The sequence below is a fragment of the Saccoglossus kowalevskii genome, chromosome 13 (genome assembly GCF_978046115.1).
Source record: "Saccoglossus kowalevskii chromosome 13, keSacKowa6.1, whole genome shotgun sequence".
Lineage (NCBI taxonomy): Eukaryota > Metazoa > Hemichordata > Enteropneusta > Harrimaniidae > Saccoglossus > Saccoglossus kowalevskii.
In genome coordinates this window covers 10,944,494-10,970,935 of record NC_140653.1, presented here as the reverse complement: position 1 = coordinate 10,970,935, position 26,442 = coordinate 10,944,494, and the positions used below count along the sequence as shown (strand labels likewise).

The 26,442-nt window shown below is 33.7% G+C and overlaps 2 protein-coding genes across 7 annotated transcripts in view; one reads left to right on the top strand and one right to left on the bottom strand.

Annotated features, from left to right (window-relative positions):
• The first annotated feature begins 239 nt into the window (after positions 1 to 239).
• LOC102802069 (vesicle transport protein USE1-like) lies at positions 240 to 15,272 on the top strand. Of its 2 annotated transcripts, XM_085506909.1 has the most exons (8): positions 245 to 345; positions 3,430 to 3,521; positions 5,166 to 5,215; positions 6,029 to 6,107; positions 6,425 to 6,583; positions 7,550 to 7,590; positions 11,979 to 12,129; positions 13,210 to 15,272. In XM_085506909.1, the coding sequence occupies exons 2-8, from the start codon at positions 3,498 to 3,500 to the stop codon at positions 13,390 to 13,392; spliced, it is 687 nt and encodes a 228-aa protein (XP_085363035.1). In that variant the 5' UTR covers positions 245 to 345; positions 3,430 to 3,497; the 3' UTR covers positions 13,393 to 15,272. The 2 variants fall into 2 exon arrangements, with proteins under 2 accessions (XP_085363034.1, XP_085363035.1); XM_085506908.1 differs by lacking the exon at positions 3,430 to 3,521 and having other exon boundaries at positions 240 to 345.
• A 1,532-nt stretch (positions 15,273 to 16,804) lies between these two features.
• Positions 16,805 to 26,442, bottom strand: part of LOC144359586 (uncharacterized) — a 60,558-nt gene continuing 50,920 nt past the window's right edge. For 4 of the 5 annotated variants that reach the window (XM_085506910.1, XM_085506911.1, XM_085506912.1 and 1 more), the window contains 5 exons: positions 25,796 to 25,878; positions 25,366 to 25,502; positions 24,820 to 24,955; positions 23,859 to 24,341; positions 16,805 to 21,553 (listed from right to left, as the gene is read on the bottom strand). In XM_085506910.1, coding sequence (XP_085363036.1) covers positions 21,340 to 21,553; positions 23,859 to 24,341; positions 24,820 to 24,955; positions 25,366 to 25,502; positions 25,796 to 25,878 — 1,053 coding nt within the window. In that variant the 3' untranslated portion in view covers positions 16,805 to 21,339. Of the gene's footprint in view, positions 21,554 to 22,119; positions 22,368 to 23,858; positions 24,342 to 24,819; positions 24,956 to 25,365; positions 25,503 to 25,795; positions 25,879 to 26,442 lie in introns of those variants that run through there. The other variant, XM_085506913.1, reaches the window with a different exon arrangement.

Genomic DNA, 26,442 nt, shown 5'->3' with positions numbered 1-26,442 from the left:
GACAAAGAGGGCGCCAATGAGCAATGAGCAATGGTCGGCTGTGAATTTTAGCGGACAGCACAGCACATCGACCATTATCATTGTACTTCAGAAATCATTTGTACGAAAACTCATCTAACCGATAGTGACTCATTACTATGTTTACTATGTCGTGCCGTGGTGACGTGTCAAAAACTAATAAAATCGCACAGGTTAATGACGTCATTGTGCGCGGAAAAACTGCGCATCAAGTTAACAGCTGACAACAACATGGCGTCTAGGCTGGAAACAAACTTGCAGCGGCTGCTTTCAAGATGTGAAGTGATGGCCGCAGAAAGGAGGCACTCTGACTGGAGATTAGAAAAGGTAAGACAGAGACTTATCTGATCGCACATTTTGTATCAGTTAATATTTATGACACATTACAAAAAGATCATCTAAACTTGGTACCTGCTTTTAGGAACGAGAGACCTGTTTCATCAGATTGTGAATCTTCACCAGGCACGGAAGTAGGGGGAGGCGCGCCTCTCCTTCAGCCCGCGGCGGTCTACTTCGGCCACGTCAATAGAAGTGTGCGCCCTTACCGAATTTCTGGATCCGCCAGTGTTCACATTCGTCCCTATGTATTACACTTTTGTATTAATACATTCAATCTAAGCAGTGACCATTGCTCCATATGTTGATATCATTACCAGTATGAAATTGAAAACAAAAATGAAGCACTACAACCCACACCTGGCAAATAATACAAATGGAATGAGAACACAAAAGAGATTTATAAAATATTCTGCCAAACAAAAGAAGGAATAACGACCATTATTATCATTTATAGATAAAATACACAATAACAATACATCCAATATTATTGCAAATGAGTTTAAGCAACTACTTGACAACATTGCTGCCAAATGTCTGATAACAAAGACATCAATGAATATCAGAAGAACTAGGAAGAAGAAAAGGACATTCACATCAGCTCAGTGTACCATAATGAAAATAGAACTGGAAAGACTGGCCAGGCAAATGCAAAGAATAACATATGACAAAAACTTAAGACAAATATATTATACCAGACGAAAAACATTCAGAAAATATGCTAAAAGCTTCCACAAGAACAAAGAAAACAACAATTTAAACAACTAATTGAACTTGATTGAAACTCAGAACCACAGTCATTTTGGAAAGCTATTAATAAAGAAATCAAAGACAAAAGTAATACACAGGCACCATCAGTAAAAATGAAGTTACAACACCGGAACAACACAACCTAAAAATAGAACTAGAAGAAAAAGAAAAAAATAGTTATCCAAACAACAACTTGAATGAAGAAATAACAGAAGGAGAAATTAAAAATGCTTTAAGGAAAATAAAAAAATCACAAAGCCTGTGGTCCTGATGGCATACCTTCAGAAATGCTTAAATACAGCAACACAGCAATGATAAAAGCCCTGGAGAAAATGTTCAACCAAATGTTAAGAAATGCAGAATATCCAGAAAGCTGGAACATTAGTATGCTAACACTAATACATAAACAGGGTGAGTACTTTGACGCCAATAACTATCGTGGTGTGTCAGTTAGCAATACAACTGGAAAACAATATATATTGAACAATAAACTTGTACAGTACTTAGAAAACAACAATATTATTCATCAACACCAAGGAGGTTTTAAGAGAAAACATGAAACCACTGATCATATCATCACACTGCATACTATAATCAAGAAATACCAACAACATGCGAAAAACTTATATTGCTGCTTCATAGACTTGAAAACTCGCTTTGATACTCTGTGGAACAACAGACTAATGTACAAGCTACAATGTAACGATATAAAAGGAAAATTTTATGACCTGATTAAAAACATGTATCAAAATAAGAAATACATGCTGAAACTCGACAACTGGATATCACCCACATTTACACTAGAAAATGGCATGAAACAAGGATGTCCATTAAGTTCAACCTTATTTAACATTTACATCAATGACCTTGTTAATTGAATTACAAATTCAAGGGAATGTCCAAGCATCACTTAACAAAAAACAAATTCCATGTCTTCTGTACTCGGACGATATTGTACTAATGTCTGAAAGTGCAAAAGGCCTACAAAAATCCATGGATGTTATGCACAACTATGTCAATAACTGGGGCCTTCGAGTCAATATTAAAAAAACAAAAACAGTTATCTTTGCTAAGAATGGACATCATACAGAAAATCTAAATATTACACATGGAAAAGATGAAATAAAGAAGACAACACAATATACTTATCTAGGTGTTACCTTTAACACTAATGGATCAATGGATTTGACAATGAACAGACTCGCTGAAAAGGCACAAAGTCGTCTATTTATAGACAGTAACAATAACAATATGTTATTTGAAACCACCCAACTACCCATTCTTACCTATGCTGGTGAAATATGGGGAGTTTGCACAAATGGAAACATATAGGACAAAACAAGTACAGAGAAATTTCATTTACAGTTTTGCAGACATTTAATGAGTATTAATAACAAAGCTAGTAATATAGCAGTCAGAATGGACATAAGAAGACTGCCTCTTTTATGCACTTTACAATACAGAGCACTTATGTATTATAAACACCTCAAATCAATGAATGAAAGTAACATAGCCTATAATGCATTGTTAGAGATCGAAAACAATAAAGAAATTAAGGATTACTACTTAACAAAACTTGTTAAAACCACTAATCTTTACAAAATAAATTTTGACATTACAAAACAAAACAAAAATTTCAAGAAATAACTCAAAGACATTACGAAAAACATTTGGAACTGTGAGTTGGAGAGATGGGACTACAAGCTGAGAACATTTAAACTATTTAAAAAAGCATTCAAAAAGAAACCTACGTTAAACCACCTTAGTGACAGACGGGCAATAGACACACTAAGCAAATTTTGTTTAAGCTGCCACAAATTACACATAGAAACAGGCAGACACACAAGACCAAAAACAAAAATAGATGACAGAAATTGTCCCAACTGTACAGTAATTGAAGATGAAATTCATTTTATCACACAATGTCTACTATATACAGCTGAACGGAGACATCTGTACTCCTTGTTTTCTCATATGGAGAAATTTGATTCAGTTAGCAGTACACAAAGGTTCATATACATTATGAACAACACAAACAAGCAATGTAGACTTGGAGCAATACACTACATACAAATAGCATTGGAAAAACGAAAATCTGTTGCAGATCAAATCTTTATTATTATTCACATTTTTAATTTAAATTTTTATGTCGATAGCATATGTATTATTTTAACATATTTTGTTTTATTATGATAAAAAGAAAAAAAAAACTTTATTACATGTAAGGTGTAAATCAAAAAATATAAATGTCAAATTTTCTTTACTGTTGTAATAAAGATTATTATTATTGTTATTATTGTATATATTTTCGTCCCATTTCCTTAGATTATCCTCACGATTTGGTGGTTGAGAATGACTTCCTTTATGTATTGGTAACAAGACAATCATGCTTGATGCATTTAAAATACAATCGGAAAGTATGTCCTTACAATATTATATACTGTATTTCCCGATAAATAAACAACTTTTACCATGAGTCGACTGTCCACCGTTTGACACAACTGCTAAAGTCACATTCGCTCGTTACCTGTGATTAAGACAATGTATTATTTAAATTCAAAAGGTTCTAACTTCCTGTACGTTATAATAATAAAGGGAGAGTAGGAAATCAAACGGGCGGTGCACCGCGGTCATTACCGCGGTGGTGGTGGGTGCTCGCCGGTCGACCGCATTTTATGCAAATTTATGCATAGATTCCATGACGCCGGCTGACCGCGGTCTTCCGCGGTGGGCTCGCACAGCAATTCACACTTATTGTCAAGACCATTAATGAACACAAAGAACTTGGAAATTAAAAGGATCACAAAGTTCTAATGAAAAATTAAACCAATTTGGCTGAGCCAAAAGCTAGGAAACTAGTCTATAATAGTTGACATTATTTTATTTGCCTGAGCCTTGGAATGAAATCACAAAACAATCCAGAAAGACGTAGAGATCAACATAATATAAAATATGATCGCATTATTTTGTGAATATATATCATGCATGGTCTCAGAAAATGTTTAGAAAGATTAATGTTTCGCGTAGACCAAATATAATCACGCATAAGTATAAATTCAAAGTTCATTCTTTGCATGTGCCTAGTACTTTATGTGGGACATATGCACATGCAGTGGTTTAGCGATTCGATTCAAAATGGCCGACTGGCAGCCATCTTGTTTTTTGAAAATGTTGTATTTTGGACATGCTTTGTCAGTTGTCATTCAAACTTGGTACATAGATTATACATATTAGGATACATGTCCATGACGATTTATTTCGCAATTGGATCAAAGATGGTCGACTGACAGGCATCGTGTTTTTTTTTTTATGCGGTATCTTGGACGTGCTCTGTCAGTTTTCATTCAAATTTGGCACATACATGTACTTTATACATGTTAGGATGCATGTCCATGACAATTTGTTTCAAAATCCGATCAAAGATGGCCGATTGACAGCCATCTGACTTTTTGGCCTTACTACCGGTACTATATTTCCACAATTTATGTACCATTTTCATTCGTATTTGGCACATACATCATACGTATCAGTGTGTTTCATAATCAGATCAAAGATGGCCGAATAACGGCTGCTTTTATTTTTGGCCATATTACTACTACATGGAACAAGTGTTTTGATGTAAATAAACAATCTGTTGTATACGCCACTTGGAACTCAAGTTTCAAGGACGTGCTCACGACAACCCCTCCGCTTTAATATGACAAGCACAAAGAGAACTTACAAAAATTTTACGGGGACTGTGTCATTTTCAATGACTTGTTCTAATATTCATCAATATTTTTGGAAATGGACCCCAATTTTGGCACCAACATACAAAATTTGAGTCAATTTTTAGTTTTAACCCCCAAAATTTGGTTATTTTCATCCAAATCGTCCGAAGGAAAGTGCAGACTTATAAACGAGACTATTTTGTGAATTTGTGATGGAAAGAGGGAACTGGTGTTGAAAAGATTTAATGCTAAGGCCTCCATAGATGGCTAACACAGAAACTCTGACATCTGAAGTTACAACCCTTCCCATAATAACTCTGTATTTTTCCGTTTTCCGTTTTCACCTTTTAGTACGTTGGTGCTTTGCAAGAGAAGTTATTGGAACTAAAGAAATCTCCAGGGTAACTATTGGGAATTGTTGTGTTACAAACCATATTGCTTGTTTAGAAATTTATCGCTCTACTTTAGTGTTCTATTGAAATGCTTGAAATTATACCCTTGGAAATTTAAAATGGTTACATTGAATATAAAGATAAAATACAAGCTCACATGAAAAATACTGCTACAGTATGGTAAACACATTATTATCGAAATGCTTGCACACAAATTAAAAACCAGAAGACCTATTAATATTGAAAGGCTGCCAGTTGGGGGGGAAAAGCATGAAAAAGAATAATGCTATGCTGACAGGTGTTGCTGTCTCATACCGGGGGTAATCAAGTTTTTTTTTTGTAAATTTAGCTTATGCATTATTCATTGCAGTGTTGCCATTATAATTAAAAATTTATTCTCTGACAGATTTGTGAAATTGTTTATTTTGTTTTCTATAATTTTTTTTTGATCGCTGACAATACAACATGTTGTGACAAAATGCTATCTTCCATTTCATTTTTTGGGTAAAGATTTGAGATTCTTTTTTTCTGCTGGTAATTTTGGTTATTACAGGGTATAGTTTGATGTGTTCATTTCCTGATTATTTTTGTCTTTTGATAAAATTGACCTTGAGTGCAGTTATGTCCATTTACATAATTTGTACAGTGTAGTCTTTTGCGCAAAAATCGAATGAAAATAATTCAGAAAAATATTGACGCAAACAAATATATTATAAAATTTTTTGAGTAATTCACCATTCCAAATTTTCCTTTTTTGGAATTTTTCAGACAGTTTCCTGTTTTTTTACCTCTATAATTATCTGTTGTGTTTTCTCCCCAAAGCAAACCCACCCCGGAAATAATGCAAGAATATACAAAGAAGATAGAATTCCTCCGAGGACTCATTGCAACAGAAAAGCTGGTGAGAACATTTATAATTTCAGCAAAATAAACTTGTGTAATGGAGAGGCAAAATGCATGTTTCATGCAAATTTCCCACAGTACCACTTATCAAGATTAACAGTTTCATCAACATTCTAAAGATAGGGAGTCAGTTTATATAGATTTGCCTTTATGTGTAGATTCATATAGAAAATCTACATATATTTTTTTTAAAAATAATTGGAACAAATATTCTGGCAAGTGACACGGTCCCTAAAATGGGTATTTTAAAAGTTAATCATTTTGAGTAACCATTGAAACTGAGGTACTCCCTTTGTACACCTTGTTTGCTTGCAGACATGTGCCAGTGACAAAGCTATGGCAAGTCAGTTGTTGACACCAGGCAAGACGATTACATTGCCCGATACATCATCAGCATCTTCAGTTACGACCAAAGAACTTCATTTACAAGCAGCATCGCGATATACAAATGAAATGAGAGATGAATTATTAGGGGTGAGTGAGAGAATTTTGGTTTTTGTATCATTTTACAAACATATATAAATTAAGGTATGGGAGGGTGATTATTTAGTGGATGGACATTTAATTGCAGTATTGAAAAGTACAGTTGATCTACGTCATTGTTACCATGGTGTTAATTGTCAACATAATATGAGAATCATTTTCAAGTTCACCTCTCCATAATAAAATCTTTATTTGACAATGGTTAGAGCAGTGGAGCGTATCAAGACTTCATTGTGTGAGAGGAACAGCCTTGTATGGGAAAACCATATAGTTTCCTCTTTTTGAACCCACTGCTCTTCTGACAAAAGGTTTCATTTCTTTGTGTTGCACGATATCAGTCATTAACCTTTTCATCACCAGTTCCCTCTTTTTCATCACAAATTCACAAACTAGTCTTGTTTATAGTCTGCACTTTCCAAAGATTGGAACAAAAATAGCAAAGTTTTTTAAGTACTGTAAAGGGGGTAATTATTCACTGTGTTTTAATTTAGCTCATTTTGCTGACTGGAAAATGCGCTAAATTAAAACCCAGTGAATATGTAAAATTTAGCATAGAACACATTATCTAAATGACGAAACCGTGAATTTAAAACCCACTGAATATGCCTGAAATGGTAAATCAGTGAAATTTAAACCCAGTGAAAATTAGTCATTTTACAGTAGAAACAGAAAATTTACTCGAATTTTGTTTGTTGGCTAAAACAGAGTTAATTTCTCCAGAAATATTGAAGAATATAAGAAAAAAGTGCAGACAAATTTGGGCGAGAATATCTGGTGGTGAAAAGGTTGAAACACAGAGCCAGTTTACATTGTATTAGCAGGGTTGTATAATTTGTTCATACATGCTTGACATAGTGTTATCCACAGACTGTGGCGGTAGTGTAGAATAAACTTGACTTGGTAATTTCACCTGAAAGGCAGACATGACATGAATGTGTCTTTATTTCTACTTTTCAGGAAGACTCATCGCAACTTGAAAATAGTGTCAGACATAGAAGGTAACTATGGTTACTGTGTAAAAGAAAATTGTATTTAATAAAACTTGAATGTGAACATTACTTTTAGCATATCTAGATACACCTATCTGAGCCACGTTCAATTTGTCAATTTCTTTTTGAATCTATTTCAAACTGAGAAAAAATTACCTACCTACCTGGTACCAAACCATGCCATGGTACAGGTATGTTATTACACAGGGCATATATTATGATAATTATGTGCAAATAGCCGAAAATGGATTTTTAGCAAACAAAAAAAAATTTCAGCTGTGTAGGTGAATATTCACCCAAACATTTAACCCGATGAATATTCATTTGGTAGCACAAATGATAAATGTTTCAAAAAATGATAATAAGATGGCAACATACTCGCAGCAAATGTTTGTTGTTTCATCACGGTATGAAGGAAAAGATGAGGATTGTTTGTGATTCTATGAACACCATTATGCTTTCTTCTAAAATGTGAATGCATATTTGTATAAATTCTTTGTTAATTTTGGAGAAACTTTGCATATCATTAATTAAGCATTTTGAGTAAATCTGATGGGATCTACTGTAAAATGACTAATTTTCACTGGGTTTAAATTTCACTGATTTAGCATTTCAGGCATATTCAGTGGGTTTTAAATTCACGGTTTTATCATTTAGATAATGTGTTCTATGCTAAATTTTACATATTCACTGGGTTTTAATTTAGCGCATTTTCCATTCAGCGAAATAAGCAAAATTAAAACCCAGTGAATAATTAACCCTTTTACAGTATGTAAATGTGATTGAGGGGAAAAATACACAGAGACGCAGGGGTATTACCAGAAAGCTTCCACCGATATACAGTACTCATTCCGCCCAACCTCCCGCTTTTATCGCTTTTTTTCCGACCGCTTATCGCTTAATTTCCGACCGCTCGCTGCTTTCCGACCGGAAACCGACCGCTTTTTTTCCGCTCGCTCGCGTTCGCTTTTGTTCGCTCGCTTTTGTTCGCTCGCTCGCTCCTGCTATGACTGGCTTCAGAAACACCGTCCGCTTGCCAACCGACCGCTGGAGTAACAATGATCGTACATTGTATGTATAAACTTAAGTTTTTATTCGTAATAAATTTAGGTTTTAATGACGATTCAAAATACAACGCCTATTGCTTCTCTGTTTTGGAAAAAAGACGCCTTCAAATCACTTGACACATTGTAACGTTTGCTACGCAAGTCGAACTGTGACCTGTATTTACATATTTACGTCCTTGTGTGTGTAGTTCAAGCAGCTATATGACTGGTCAATCGCGATATTATTGAGTACTAGTATTTGTGTGTTGTGTGTGTGTGTGTTTCTGTGTGATTTTGACTAAATTTATTCCGAACGGCGCTCAAAATAATTTGACACTTTGTTATTTGCGAACGCAACTCACACTATGACTCTTACTCAATTTGCACAAGTAATACGAATGCTGTAGTTCAGAAAATCTATTGGTTGACTTTTGCTCGTGTCTGGGTGCGCAAAACAAAACTGCACATATAATTATCGCATAGCTGAATTTCTACAAATCAATTGGACTTAAACTACTAGTATAATGACTGTGACGATTAATCGCTTGTCTGATTACATGCGACGACGAATTATTGGATTGGCAGCAGCCGGACGAAAAATGAAAGAGATCTCGGAACAGTTAATTTGTTGAGGAAAACAAAACAAACGCAGCCAGTGATACATTTTGAAAACAAAAATACAAAATAAACGCAATCAGAGGCGCCGACCACGCGCGTTGGAAATAAATAAAACATCTGTTTTAGTATGTTGTGACAGTCTCACCAAACTCTTTTACTCGCGCAATATAATTATGTTATTTCCCAAAGCACTTATATTTAATACATTGACGAAAAACACCGCAAGAAAAATGTAAATCAGGCTTATAATTACTAGTAACTCTACTCGAACGCAATGTTGATCACTGTAAAAGTGGATAAATTCGAACCGTCATCAAATTCAAAATTCAAGCGATCTCGTTGAATGTCAAAAATAAACTCGATGTTTAGAAAGACAAAAACAACAACATATTAGAGTGCAAAAAAGCTAGCAGCAAAGAACGAGAAGTGCATGTGGGAAAGCGATGAGTGAATTCGAGAAAAATTATGCTGATGTGAGAACAAGCCATATACCCGCGGAGTACTCGCTAAAACATCGAGAAAATGTGCCATTTCAAAAAGCACCCTTACAAATAATGTCTGCGATTGTGTGAACATGATAACGTGCAAACAAGGAACAGAGCTCGTGGTCCACCAAGGAAACTTAGCGATGACGCAGTTTTAGATGTATACGGCTGTTGAAAACAGAGACTCCTTCGATCTCATATAAGCAGGTTCACGTGGATGTATCATTTTCAACTTTTACCAACAACGCTGTGATAATAAAGACATTGTGAAATTCTTTTGTTTTTATGTAGAAAAAGACAGTAATTTTACCAAGTAAAATCATATTTATTAAAATTGTTGTTCATACATGAGTTGTCGAACACACTACATAGTTTGTAATTTCATCTAGCTCCTTTCAGTCACAGTATACAAATACAAGGCACAAATATAGATAGTATAGCAAATTATTTTTCTCTGTAATATTCGTGTGTAATCAGTAATTATGAAAAAAAATATGGGTACATATGGAATACATTTCGTTATGAATTATTCTTAATATCAATTTCTAAATTATCTTGTCAAAATCAGTTTTTTTTCCAGGGTTTTCCCCCAAAACGAAAGAATTTCATAATGTCGGGAACGAGAAGTTTTTTTTTTTATTATTATTGTTTATTGGGAACGGAAAGTCTTTATCGTAGTGTTTCGCCTCGGTTGACAATGAGCTCTTCGGGTCGCTAAAACTGTATGTCCACCTCTACTGGGGTGAACATTTGTATTATTATACTGAATAAATCTTAGAACAGAAATGGTGGCACTCAATCATGGCAATCTTCCAGCTCATCGTTAGAAAGATTTTCGGAGGCAAATTTAATCTTGAAGGATTGCAGGAAATTGACCCTTACCGATTCATATTTATGAATTAATCGGGATTCAGGTACCATAGTGTTTGTAACAGAAGAAAAAAATTTGGGATTTTTCATGCAAACATTGTGAATGGTTCCCCGACACTGATTCCTTTTTAACTTTCAATTTTTCTAAGACGCGGCAAACCCTGCTCATGACCGGAGACGTCGTCGAGATGCAGGTGCGATTCCTCTTAGCAACGCGTTCTATTAATTTCCAAAGCGTGTGGTCGGCGTCTTTGATTGCGTTTATTTTGTTCTTTTATTCACGTAATCTATCACTGGCAGCGTTTGTTTTGTCGCGTCTCACAACTTAATGTCCAAGCTGACTTTGTTTTGGCTGTAAGTGAACTACGTACAGCTCATGAAAGTATTTCGCCCAGAGTTCGCAAAAAACGGAATACCCTGCAAAATTTGAATCCTTTATTTTATAACGAGACATTGGGCGCAAAATTAAAAACCATAATTGTAATTCAACAAGTTTATGTAACGTGTTAGTCCGCTTGCCAGCCGCCTAGCCGCGATCTCCATTGATGTCGGCTTCGACAACTTCGGACAAGTAAGATGGGCGCTGGCCGACATTACATTTGCAAGTATTGTATTTGTTTGACAAATTGTACACTACGGTCATTCTATAACAATCGATTGGTCGTTTTTTTCACAGTCTTACTGCAGATATTCTTCAATTGTTGTAGGTGCCACGGATTTTAACATAACTACAACTTGACCCGTGTTAAACCCAAACCATGCGTGCATGACAACCGTCACCCTATACACGGTTACTCAATGAATACCATACTCTACAGTAGACATTTTTAGCTCTCCACCAAAAATTGAATGGTTTTATTTCATATTAGTTGTGTCTGTGTCAGTGTCGTATTTGATTTCACATGTTTGGTTCGATCTTGTTTATGGTGGACATTATTGCTACGCGTATGTATTATTACCAATTTTATATGGCCGTGTGATCCACCGTATTTTTTCAACGGTCGTTCTATAAATTTTTGATTGTATTTATTCTTATTTTAACATCATAAAAACAAAAATGACACACTTGTACATGAAACAGTAGGTAATGAACTGTAAATGCGGGCGGTTGCTCTGTCAGGCGAGCGAGCGAGCGAGCGATTGCGCGAGCGGATACTTCCGGATTTGCGCGGTCGAAAAAAAAGCGGAAATTGCGCGGTCGAATTGAACAAAGCTAGCGAAAAAAAAGCGATCGAAATCCGGAAGCGGGCGGGAGGCTGGGCGAAATGAGTACTGTAGCCAATAAAAAGTTCTTATTTGGATTTTGATGTAACATGAAGGTTGTCATGGTATTTGATAAATTTCCTTAAAAGATACTCATTTCTTTGTTTTTTACCAGTACAACGAAAGAGAACGATGGTGATTTAGATACAGTTTTAAAGCATCATCAAGATGTGCAAGAAAAGTTAGCTGAAGAAATGATCAAATTAGCGCAGAGTTTAAAACATAATTCCATTGTTGCTAGTAGTATAATACAAGAAGATAACAAGGTGAGTGTTTTATTATGTTCTTATTGGGAATATAATAATAATAATAATAATAATAATAAATACAAGTTTATATAGCGCCTAGTATCCATCACAGTGACGCTTAGTTTCACAGATATGCTTGCACAGGTAAGATTTGAGTTTGGTTTTGAAGATGTTCACATTTGGAGCAGAACAGATGTCATTTGGTAATTGATTCCATAAAGACTGAGGAATGCACGGTCACCATAATTCTTGAGATGAGTTCTAGGTATGGCAAGTGTATATTTCTTACTTGTAAGTGAGTAGTAAAATTTTAAAGTGTATCCTACAAGTATAGTGAACTGGCAGCCAATTTAATTTAAAAAGAACATGAGTGATATGATACATGTACGTGTAATTAGACGGGCAGCACAGTTTTGAGCCCTCTGAAGCAGGTGTATCTGTGAATTCGGTAAGCCATATAGTAAGGCATTGACGTAATCAAGTTTAGCGACTATACTGGGAATAAGTACTGCAGCCATATCCATCCATGTATATTTTTTCCCATAATTCTTGAAATGTTGTATCGAACACATAAATAGTTCATTTGAACTACGGTACCTTATCAAAATGAAATCGATGAAAAAAAAAACAAATTGCACATGCCTCCTGATTTAAAGGTCAATGCAAAATAATGATTGAAAAAAACTGAAAATGTCATTCATTCACAGCTCGTTATTTGGTATGATTGTCCAGGAACCTAACATCACCTGATAACAGGCCAGATCGTACCATTATATGCAGTTTGCTATTATCCAATGAGTGATAGTCATTCTGTGTATGGACAACACCGTGTTATTATAATGAAGCAGTGTTATCCATAATACAGGGTCACTGTTATCAGCGCTTGTAAACATTAGTCTGGAACCGAGTGCTTATAGATGGGGTTCCATGCATGCCCACTTTTAATTTACATGTACCGGTATTATGTTTACTAATTACTGGGTGGCCATTTTCTTTTTTGCAAATTTTGTATTTTCAAATATTGCATTCAGACTATTGTAATAAAATGACTGACTGAACATAATTTAAGTTTTTCGATCATTTCTGATATTCATACAGAGACTTGGCGACACAACAAGGTTGGCTGATATCAACTATGATAAGCTGGACGTTGAAAGTAAAAGACTTGAAGCGCACACTAAGAAAGCCTGTAACTGGTGGGTGTGGATCATGATGGCTATCGTCTGTCTCACTTTTGTATGGATGATAATGTTTATCAGAATGTTCCCAAAGAGATCATAGCAGAGTGTTTCCATAGAAAATGTATTGACTAAGGATGACTTTCCATTATCATGGCTACAAGAAACCAGTTGAATTGGTTTTAGATGCTGTTGTCATAGCAGCATGTTCATTTCTGTTGCACAGGAATTTTACATAACTGCACCCTTCAAATTAAAAGTATGTTCCATTCAGGAAATAACTGTGATACACACTGCAGGTGTTCCACACAGCCTGGAAATAATTTGAACTAAACAACTATGCTAGTGATTATACATGAAAATACACTAAATACTAGAATCTATTATGTACCAAAGACTTAATTGTTTTACATATTTTGCTTAAATTTTTTCCTGGAGATGATTTTCAAGTGTTGTTGTACAATAAGCCTAGAATCAATACACTTTCTAACGTCTCCTCAACAATTAACAACAAGGCTCAAAAAACACAGTCAAGGTCAGCTACTATAAAACCTTAAATTTGATTCGTTGATTGAAAATGCAGTCATCATAGGCATTGCTACTAAGTCATCTGCAGATAGCATGCTTATAAGGAATTCCTTGTATTCTGTAACAGTATTTAAACTGGCTCGTGGTTCAAATTTGACTGACCCATAGTACCAGTATGTGACATTTGTATGACTGATAAAAACTAAACCATTCTTATTATGCATTGATTTTAAATAACAGGAGAATGTGGAAAGAGCATAGATTCTAAATTATGATACAAGTACCGATAATTAGTGTAAGAAATATGAGAATGACTTCATTTAATACTTGGATTGATTTATATCTATGTGCCAATATTTAAACAAAACAATATATATAATTACTGTAATTTATAATTGTTAAATTTCCTTTTGGCCTTTCAAACAATAGAATCCAGCCAGCTCTGTCTGAGAATATTCCTATTACATATCACGGATGAAAGCAGCCAACAATTTAACAGAACTTGTATAGTATCGAGATAACCCCCTTGACTGTGAACAAAATGTGATTGTAATTTTTATGTTTGTTGAATAACCTGGAATACATTTTTTAATTTTCATCTTTTCCTGTGTACCCATAGCCTCGCTTAATTTATCTGTGCTATTTCAGAATATTTTGCCATGAGAATATTTTAGAAATACAAAATATCACTCACCTTTGACGTCATTATCACAGCTTTTGAGACAAGTTTGCTTGTCCCTTACTAATACTATGATTGGGTATTCTATTTTTTCAATCAACAAACCTGTTATTTTGCAAGCCTCTCATTTTGTGATTGCATAAATCTAGTAAAACATTAATATATGTAAGTCATGATATTTTGGACAGAAAAAAGTTTTTTTTGGAGGATAGGAAAACAGGGTCAAGTGAAAATGACCTTCATTATTGATTTCTTATATTTTCTTATGTATTTAAAAATTCAAGATTGTACATTTTTTATTTATTGTCTAATATTTGGGGCAAATTATTTTTTTTTCTGTTTAAACAAGAGAAGTACATGTTATATTCGATTAGCTTCAGTGTTACTTCGTTTCCTGGCAACTACAAATTTGAATTCCCTGAAGAAATGAAGTGTTTACTTTTTCAGTGAAAATGTATTATGCAAACAGGGAGAAGGGGTAATAATAATGTTTTGGTATGATGGATTTATACACTACTAGTATTATGTCTAGCAGTGTGTCCTTTAACATTTTGTAGGAATCCTGAGTCAAAATGAAATCCTCTAAAATCAAATTGAGTCAGCTTGTTGACTGCTTGGGAGGTTAGTTAAGAAAAAACAAAATATAATGTGACTGTATCCGAATTGAGGCACAAACAAAAATGTTGTGGCATCTGATTTTCTTTGTTTTTACACTTAATTTGTTTATAGAATGCAAATTTCTTTTTAACAAATTAAAAATTCCATAACTATAGAAAGATGTTTGTTTTTTGTGTGTTTTTTTTCGAGATCATCATTGTATGATTTGTTGTTGCGTCAATGGTGCACCAGTGAATTATCATAATATGTCAGTGGGCTCAGAGATCACACTGGTGTTCAGAATGGTTTTGTTTTTTGGGGGTCAAAGATACTGTAAGCATTATTTTCACAAGGAGAACGACAAAATTGTATACTAGTAAATATTATCCTACAAATGCCATTAAATCAATTTTTTACTGAAAAGTAGAAGGAATTTGAGCACATTATCCCCCCCCCCCCCCCCGAATGATTTTTCATATCATTGCTTGCAGTGTATGGAAACTGTTTTCCCTGCGTCATGAAACTGAAAATTAACCATTTTACAGTATACCGGGGGTACTATAAATAGGGTGTATAAAGCAACAATAACGTTCTGTGATAAAAAAAAAGTTGTTAATTGCACCAATGAATACAATTTGCCATATTTCACTTGGAGAAATGTCAACTTGGCATTGTATCTAGAAAAAATAAGCTGAAGAAACTTTCACCTTCATGGTTGAAGTGCTGGAATGAATTACCATCTTGTTTACAGCATGAACAAATTTGTGTAGAGGACAAATATTTATTGTAATAATGGTAAGAAAAAATAAAAATGCATTTGGAAAATTATTATTTGTGTTTTTAGTGATAATGCGAGTTGTACAGCATCAGCATGCGAGTTGTCAAAATACTCTTTCAAAGTAAACCATCGAGACAAAAAGTCATTGCTCCATGAACATTTACTTAAAGTATATATTGTCTGTAGCTAGGAAGTTGCAATATAATAGGACAAGACTGGTATATTGGCCGATTTTGAAAATTTGGTATGTAGCTGCAGATCCAGGCGAACGACCTTGCACTATGTACGTAACATTTATGACTACGCTGTGAATATTACTACTTACATCAAATAGCTTGGAGTTGAGTTGAAACTAAACTAAGAGTGCTGCTTCCAGTACTGTAAATATAATATTTTCTATAAATATACAAGGATCACTTATAGATGGCATTCATGGTCTCTAGGGTTGACAAAAATCATGACCTTGTATCAAAATGTCTCGCAGCTGGGCAATATTTAGACAATTCACGTCACACTAGGAGCAATTGTTCAAATACCCTGCAAGGATAGATCACATGCAGAATTTAAATTCGCTATTCATTTTGTAGTGATTGGTTGGCGACAGTCACACTTAAAGGGCAGTGCTTTGATATGGGACTCACAGTAATGTACATAACTAGTGTAAAATACATGTTTACATGATATTTGAACACGCGATGCACGACGACGACCACCGCCCTTTAATTAAAACCCATTTTTTGTGACTGACAATTACTGAAAAGAACATATCATTTCAATTATCCCTGCTGTACTCTGCAAATAGTATGAACTTGTGACTTGTTAGATTTTGTCATGAAAGCAGAGAATTTGTACTGTATATCAACAACTCTAGTTATTATTGTTTTATATTACCGTATTCAACCTACTCCTGTTGAATGCAATCAAACCAACGTATAATAAAACAATATTATTTATTTAATATTTAATCAATATTTACATTATGTACAAATCAAAAATGTACAAAACAGTAAAAAAAATTCACATATACAGTGGACTTTCAATAAAGCTGCCATAGAGGGCGCTCATCTACTTTTTACCAAAGAGAAATTTGAGCGGTCAGAAATAGCTATGTTAATTAGCATACAGTAAATCATGGTTGTCTAAACTGAAAAAATATCATCAGCAATAAGAGGTAGTACGTATATAAATTTTCTGTATAAAAAAAAAGAATAATATAATATTGACTGCCATGCAATGAAACTGAAATAACATTTTTTGGAATGTATAGTATGTATGGTGGATAAAAATACGAACATAAATAATATCAAAACTGATATGTCAATAAGTACAACCAATGTACAAAGAACAAATATATAATATGCACATGTGTGAGTGTATAATATACACACTCAAATATATACATGACAAAGAATAAGAATATGTTATTAAGTGAAAAAATGCAAAACTTTTTGAATATGCAACTAATTTTAAGAAGAGTAAATGATCTCTTGTTAAAATCTGTGAATCTTAGTTTTTGGTGCTAGAAATTCCCACAATTTGACACTCGAAGGAGTTTGAGGAAATAAGAATCCTGCAGCTAAAGAACCCTCGTGAAATTTTGAGTGCATAGCAATTTTGTGTTTTCTAAAAAAATTATGTTTCGCAACTTACACTAGACTGAGCAAAATGAAAGATTGTCTGGCCGAATAATAATAATAAACATATCTCATGGTGCATCACTATTATATGATGAAATCCGAGTTCCACAGATAGAATCAATTTGTCATTAATTTAAAAATAATGAAATAGAATGATGAAAAAATATTTTTTTTTTCCAAAAAAGAAAAATTTGCTATTTTTGGACGATGAAGATGCACACATGGTATTTATAAAGTTTGAAACACAAGATGGTGGTTTTAGCGCTGTCTTAAAACAGACCAGCTGTTTAGACGGCTATATACAATTTTATACAGTATATACAATAACTAGAAAACTGAATAAATACTAAAAGTTGTACTGTCTTCTGTATTTTTTTGAAAATCTTCGCTGACATATGAAGCAATTTTGGTTATGAACCAAATTCAGTAGTAGCGGTTTGTATGCATTCAAGATTGAAGAGTTGTGTGCCGGACCCTGGTCAAATGTTGTCGATCTTAGAATGGTCACATAACATGAAAGTTCTGAAACTATGCTAAATTATTTTTTGTGATTAGAAAACAACTTTAGGGACCTGAACTAGTTTTTGAATGATTAACTTCAGATGTATGCATTTTGCCTATTTCCCAATCAAAATGGTCACCAATGTACCGGTAGGTTTAATTGCTATGGGGGAAAAAAAATCAATGTTTCCATGGAAACAAGTTTATGTACCCAGATTTAAATTTGCTCTTTATCATTTATTTGATGGAACATTTCACTCATCAAAATGTCAAAAATTTGTAGTGCGTTTACAAATTCAATATTTTCTACTACTGGAGTATAGTTAAGTGAGATTATAAAGCGTCCTCATAGGGCATATGTTAAGAACATCCAATTAAATATTGACGACAATACAACTGATAAAAAAGTAGTTAGCAATGATTATGCATCAAATCATAATTTTAGTTCAATCAAAGCATATATAAGGCTGAATTTGATTTGTCAAAAAAACCTGTCAACAAACAAGCTACTTTCTGATTGGTCTGACTGTTAGAGTTGGCTAGCCAATCAGGCACAATTTACACAAAGCTTTGCATTGACTCCATAATTTTGTAGTAAGGTCATTCAACAAACAAAAAATGATTCTGGTCAAACTGTTTTTCACAAATGTTATTCCAGGGTAAACACATTTTTTTGGTAACATATTTTTGTCAGGCCTAAATTACTTATTCCTTGGTAATTAGGAAAGTTTAGACAAATTATCACTATTCCACAGTTACCACAACAGTCAATATTTCCAATAATGACTTTGACGTTAAGATGTCATAATTTTTTCTGCCGAAGTGTTGGTGTAATATTTTGCACATCGTTTATTGTTATTTTGAACCAAATAGACAGAAATTGTTAAAAACTCCCTAAAAAAATTTATTTGGATTTATTTTGTGAAAGGTGCCAAAGTTGATCTTGATCTCAAAGGGTTATCAAAGGTATGATAATACCCATGTACTACAATATTTCTCAACACAAATAAAGTAAAAAAAAAAATTGTGTTTCACTGCCCACCCTCCAAAATGGTGATGTATGGTAAATCTCAGACTAGTAATACAACAGACTTGCAACGCCTATTGTTTAAGGTGTTAATCGGCTTAATTGTATATGCTACATGTGCCACGCTCTGTAGCATTGGCATAGACACCGTCGAAGTTTACCGAACACTGGATATTCTGCACACTTCGTGCTTCTTCGGAAATTGTGTATTTCTTTGTAAAACGGATCCGGACAATTTTAAAACAATGAGAGATGCGTTCTAGACAGTTTGACCTTTGCAGCTGTGTGTGAATTTTGAGAATCGACCAACATTTAGGTGACTTACAAGTAATTGAATGTCTTAGTGTTTACCTCAACTAGTTTTTGAATATATAATGAGCAACTTTGAAACGATATTTCTCACTGTTGCAGATTTTGCGGAAAGTTTCCATCATTTTTTCGGGAAGGGCTGCGTTCCGAGCGATCATACCACTTTGTGTGTTGAAAGTTTTTCGTGTGTGTTAGCTAGCATGGGATAGCTGGTGTCATATACATGATATCTCTCAGCGAATCAGCGTAAGCCGGTTTTGGTAAAAATTGGGGTGTGTTATTTTTATCGAGTTTGACTTCATAGTACGTGTTATACGCGTTGTTCATAACTATTGTCTTCAGATTCGCTAATTCTTCTGTAAATGTCATTTTCAAATTTCGGTGTGGTCATGGAGGTTATAAGAATTACCCTGTGTCTCGCGATAGTTGATTGAAATATGAATAGATATCGCGTTATTTTGTGAGATCTAATGATAATCTTGTTGCTCCGGAACGTTTACTCGGTACGATAAGAACTGATAACCTAAACAAACGTGGCACACATTACTTCAAAAGAAAACGCCGCGTTGCCAGCCTGTTGTATTACTAGTCTGAGGGTAAATACAGTAAATGCTTTATATTAACTTTGAGTTTATTTTCTCTGAAGGAATATTAAAACTTTGAATTTTGCGTAAACAAATAATGCATTTTATACGTGTTTAGCACATTGCCTGGGACTTGTATCCAACACGGTGTCTGTATTGCTTCAATTAAAGTTCTCAGTGAAAATAAACTGTAGCTAAAATAAAGTAACCCACACTAGCGTAGAACACCTCAGGTCACCAGTACATCACCACCATAGAGGGCAGTATTCACACTTACACTTGTAAATAAAAAGGATTGTTACAAATCTGGAGCAATTCCTTAGACTCAACAGAAAATATTGATAAGCTCATTACCAAGTGTGTTAATGATTTCTTATGAATAATAATATTAGTAGCAGTAAATAATGAATATGTTAATAAGTGAAAAATTTGCATAATTTATGTTAATTTAGTGAATTTGCATAATCATTAAGCTCTTAGCAGTGCATATGATTGAACAAATGTGTGATTTGTATGATAGTAATTTTGACTTAATCTGATATTTGTATATTTGATTATTTTTAAATAACTCATTTGTATTAATTCTGAACTTAAATTAGGTTTTATATTTCATATTATAATATATATAGCGCCCTCAACATCAGTTAGTTGCAAAATCTTTTGTCTTTGCAAGGTATAGAGACATTTTTTTCGAGAAGCAAAGTTGAGTTCCCCTGGCTTTCGCAATTAATTAATTTTATTCAACAATTAAAATACCAGAATTACATCAAAAGGATGGACAGTTTTTTTAGCATATTTTTATTTAACAGCACAACAAGATATTTTTATTTGAATTATTTCATTTTATTCAAACATTAAAGGTGTTATGCCCTTTTTTGGGGGGCATGTTTTTTTTAATTTTTAACCCACGTAATACCAAAATGTTATATATGTCAGGACATATTACTCTTTCTTTACACATCTAGTATCTGGTAGTTTTGACTCATGGACTGAAGAATACCCAAAAAATTGACAAAAAACAAAAACAATATTTTCACATTTTATAAAATTATTACTAAATTTTATCATTGTTTTGGACCATACAAACAGTTTCAGGTATTGCATTTAGTTTTTGACAAAAAGATTTGTCAGATTTTATCAATATTTCATGTTGGAAGAAGCAGACGGTACAAAATCATTTTGGAGATGATGCCAAAAGTTGACAATGGCGCTAAAAGGGTTAATACACCGATTTCAGGAAGTTTGTGTATTTATTCCTAGAAGAACTATACATTAGCTGGATAAATATAAAGAAATACATTTTTTTTTATTTCTAAATTTCAATTAATTATTGCAGGTAAGTGGGAAAACCAGAGGAACTTTTAAAAGCAGTAATTAAAGTTGGAATTCTGTTGGACTAAGAGTACCGCTCTAGTATTTCCATCCTTGCTTCTCCATAAATGTGGGTGTACTACTCTTAGCTGATTTGGGGCGTGCTTTGCCTGTTGTATTGTTGTTGTATTCCTGTTTCTGTTGCTGTGGTGATAGGTGGTGATTGCGGTGGGGTGTTTGGTCGGCTAGGAACGTGGAAGACTTGGTTTTGTTGCTGAAAGTTGAAGAAGTACTCTGGAAATGTGACAGGAGCCTGGAGTTTGGAGATGGAAAAAAAATGATGGGATAAATGAGAAACAGTGGTGCATGAAATTTGGCAATGGAATTTTTTACAATGAAAAGTCATAATGATGATAAGCATGGTTTTCAGCGGCATTCCTTATAAAAAAGCTGAAATGGATAGGCAGGCATGATCTGATCCCTGTAAAAAAAGTTCAAATTAACTTGCTACAAGCATAGACCCTAGGGTCAATGCCAAGGTAAGGTTAGCGACAACACATGTAAGAATTAGAAAACACACAAGCATTACTTATGCAAATCATCCATTCAAGATTCATCTTGTTTGTTTTCATATCACTTGATATACTTTCGACCAAATTAAAAAAAATCGATAATTTTAAACAATAATTTTGAAGCAATTTAACCATGCTTACAGTTTTCATCAAAACTGTTGACAATTTAATCAGCTGCTTTAAATGAAAGACAGGCTGATATTTGAAAAAAGTATGCCCGATTTATGGTATCAAACAAGACAAACACACATGCAAAATATAAAATGTTGAAAAGCACAAAAAAAAGATAATAAAATAAATCTAACAATTTTAAAAATAAAGGTTCTTTTAGAAAGATTGTAGTAACTGGTTTTCTAGCAAAATATATTAAAGCACCTCTAAGGATGCGGTACATAGAACTAAAAACTCCCTAGGACAGCAACAAGTATTTACAGAGACACTGATGGTTCGAACTGCTTTCTACAAGAATACAAGAGTTAAAGATCCACTTTATCTTCCATGTATATTTCAAATTGCCGACCTCCTCCACCGCCGTGGAAGGATGGAAGTGTCAACCTAGCAGTAAGTAGAAAATTAGAATAAAACAATGAAACATAAAAGTATATATTAACACATGTACCGGGTAGTGAATTAATAACAGATCAAATCATGTTATACTTTTAGATGTCAATAATGAACAATAATCGCATAATTTAAAATTACAAAACGACAAATAAACTTAAAATTAACCATATCAATAATGTACTATTATATTATACCTATTAAAGATAAATATAATAAAAAATTAAAAGTATATTCCATGAGTGGATCATGTGAGGAGTCTAGCCTGACAAGTTGGCGTAGGTGGCGCCCTGGACTGCTGGTGGGGATCGCAGCAGTCCAGGGCGCCACCTACGCCAAATTTGTCAGGCTAGTGAGGAGTCCAGTCAATAGTAAAACATTTCATGTTGTAGTTGAATATTCAGTTCGAGTTCTGAAGGTTGTACGCAAAAGGGAAATATTCCCAAACACAGGGAATGGGAACCAGTATCAAACAATTCACAGACGGTAGGAAAGTTGTAGAGTAATCATTTTCTTTGTTGTTTATTTGTCTCTACAGCTGAAATTAAGTAATTACTCACTAAAAAAAGAAACATATTTTTATGTGGCGTGATTTTACGCACATTTTATTACAAAACTACAATTCTTGTCTCACTTGTAAAATGGACAGAACAAATATCGTCCTCATTGTCGTTGTCGTTAACAATTCTTGTGGCTTCAATTATCAGGTGTGTGTGTGTGTGTGTTTGAGTGTGTGGATTATAACTTCATATCTATCTTCATATCAATGTATATATGTTGTACATGGATTGTGTTATCATGTGTACATTATTGTGACTTATTCTCAGCTATATAGGTAAATAAACAACAAATACACAGTTATGTGTGATTATTCCACAAACTTTATTAACATTTGAGAATTGTTAAAACCTGCCTGTGAGTGACACAATGCATATCATATTAATAATGCATTTTCATCACATATAAACCCCAAACTTGTTCTCAAACTGAAGGTGCATTGTAATGTCAGGAGGCAGAGAAACAAAATTGGCAGGTAATCCCAGGGGTTGAATGTTTCCCCTTGAATTGTCAATGTACAGGAATATATGTTGAAGTATGATCTCACCTTGTACTTATATCTCCTACAAGTTGGTAAGCACAGAAATAGAGAAGAAACAATGACGAAATGTATTTTCTTAGAAATATCATAACATAAATAATCGTAGATATTATTGTGGTTTTGATGGCATTCATTAATAATGTCTAATGAATCTCAGGGAAATTTTTACAATGACAAAATTTTGTCATTTTCCCCAAATTTTGTCTCACCAAATCAAAGCTGTTAATTTTACACCCAAAAATAATTTTTGTACATTTTAATCCTAATACGTTTGATGTTTTTACTCACTTTCCAAATAATTTATGAATATTGATATTTGCACAATTTCTGCACTAATTGATGAACATAGATATGATATGCTTTAAAGAAGAATGAAAGAATCTTACCTCTGTGATGAAGGTGAAGATGATCTGAAACTATCTGACAAAGAGAGATTGTCACCATTGGCTGTTGGCGTTGGACTGTCTTCTCCAGGATTCATGATTGTAGGAGGTGACACCGCACCAGTCAAGCACGGTATCGCTGCTTTGAATTTAGTGCTTGATGGTAATGTAAATTTTTTGCTGTTGGATGAGGAGCCTGATGATGAGGATGAGGATGATGACAGAGATTGCCTTGGTGATCGGAAAGATGAGGGTTGGCCAGTACTTGGATAACTGGATGAGAGTGGTCTAGGAGATGAGAGACATGATGGTGGTTGCCGTGGTGATGATAAAGATGGCCGAGGGTAGGGAATGGCTTTTTGAGAGCCAGTTGAGTATTTTTTTAAGGGTTCCAGTTGCCTTGGAGATGTCACATCTTTGCTTTCTTCTCTTTGTACTGATGTAGTTGTTTTCAGTGCAGTTCCATTAAGATCAAGATCTGAACGACTGAAAATAGACGTATCAGAACTGAATGTGTTTATATGTTTTCCACAATGATATAACATGTTGTCTACAACAAATTTCATAAAGGCATATATTTTTTTACGGAAATTTAATTATAAAATATTTAGAAAACATTTATCCTGGAAGACCCTCCCTTGCCCCTTCAAATAAAAAAAATACAATTTCATTCAATGGTACAGTAACACCCATTACCCATGATTCTTTGCTAGTTTCTTTAATCATTGGTCGATTTACTGTTATTCATTTACATTGTGACTGGTCAAGTTGTTTAAATTTCATAAAACATTTATATAAAAAAAAAATTTCTTCCAAAAAGTTTGGTTCCCATGGTGATGAACAAATAAAAAAAATAATTGATCACATTACATAATATAGAGATAACACATGACTATAAACAGCACATGAAATCCATATGGTTAACAGAAATATTATTTTATAATAAAGATCAGCATCATCATACCTCTTCCGTTTATTTTCCAAAGACTGTCGTAATCTTTTCTTGTCGTTTTCTAAATCAGTTTGTCGCTGCATCAAATCTTCTTTTTCTACTATTAGTTGCTCATTCTCGATTTCTAGTTTTTCACATCTTTCTATCGCTGGGAAAAAGAAACAGAACAAAGTTTTCACAATCGCATTTCGAATCCTGTTCTGCCACAACTTGCAGTAATTCCAAATGGAACATTTCCAGCAGTACCGTAAACAGCTTACGAGTAATTTTTGCTGCTAGAAATGATCTCAATTTGAGGATTTTATGATATTTGTGAAGAAAAAATGTCAAGAAAGGGGCCCCAGAGAAATTTTGTCAGCTACAAAATTCAACCGTTTTATTGGCTGTGAAAAAAAATTGGTTCACAATATTCATGCCATTAAATCCATGTCATATACAACCAATTGTCCAAAACACCTCATCTAAAACACTATACCACAGAACAAAAAATATATATATTTTATTACAACTAGAACTAACTGGAGAGAATAAGTGTTATGTTCACATGTATATAATTACCATCTTTTGATAACTCAATTTTTCCAGCAATTTCTTTTTTCTCTGCAATAAGTGACTGTTTTTGTCTTTCAAGATCACCAATGACATCATTCAGTGCGACCATCTCTTCTTTCTGTGTTTTAATTTCTTTCTCCAATCTTGAAAAGATTTATAAAAGATAAATTAAATTAAATTAATGATAATATTATGAAATTATTAGGAAGGCAAAATTCAGATTAATGTGATCCTGTGCTGCCTTAGCATAGACTTCGCGGTGCATGTTCTTATATTATATCAACCCATTATAAAATCATCAGTTATATACATTTAGGGACAACAATAAAATTTTTTGAAGGATTCCATGGCTTGCAGTCTTAAGAAACCCATGCAAGGAAAGGTCTCTGTACAATTTACAGTAATTTCACTTGCACGTTATCTACATTCTACTTACCGCTTCACTTCCTGAGTTAGAGTCTGGATTGTCTTATCTTTCTCCTGACACTTTGCACACTTTGTGGCCCCATTCTTTTGCTTCTAATGGATACAAACAGCAATATTAAAGTGACAAGTATGTATCGTCATTTTTGTATATTTATACAATTCCATCAGTAAACAGAGCAAAGTTTAAACTGCATGTAATTATAAGTTGTATACTGAAAAATATTTTATTTTAGCTGGAATTAATTTTTGCTGAAAAGACATTTTGGGTGATTTGTATAGAATTTATTTTCACTGATTATTGAAAGTTGAATGTAAAATATAGGAAAAACGGTATATTCACTGGATTTTATTTTCACTGAATCATTCCTTCAGTGAAAATAGCAAAAATAAAGTATTTTACAGTATTCTCCAAAATCAAGGATGATTTGATAAATTAAGTACCAGTGAAAATTAAGCTTTCAAACTATAGTGGTACTCAATACTAGAGTGGTTTATACAGAAATTTGGATTATAGGCAAGAGTTATTATTTTCCTCCCTCCATAGTATTTTGATGAACTTAATAAAATAAATCTATATAACTGAACAGCACTATTATGTATTCAATAAAGGAATGCAGAAATATACAGAAGCAATAATAAAATTGAATTTTATGCATA

What these genes read in the sequence shown, in the direction of transcription:
- LOC102802069 (XM_085506908.1), top strand. Translation starts at nt 250, where the DNA reads ATGGCGTCTAGGCTGGAAACAAACTTGCAGCGGCTGCTTTCAAGATGT. An exon ending in CTGACTGGAGATTAGAAAAG is followed by an intron (nt 346 to 5,165) that starts GTAAGACAGAGA and finishes TTCACCTTTTAG; the next exon opens with TACGTTGGTGCTTTGCAAGA. An exon ending in GAACTAAAGAAATCTCCAGG is followed by an intron (nt 5,216 to 6,028) that starts GTAACTATTGGG and finishes TTCTCCCCAAAG; the next exon opens with CAAACCCACCCCGGAAATAA.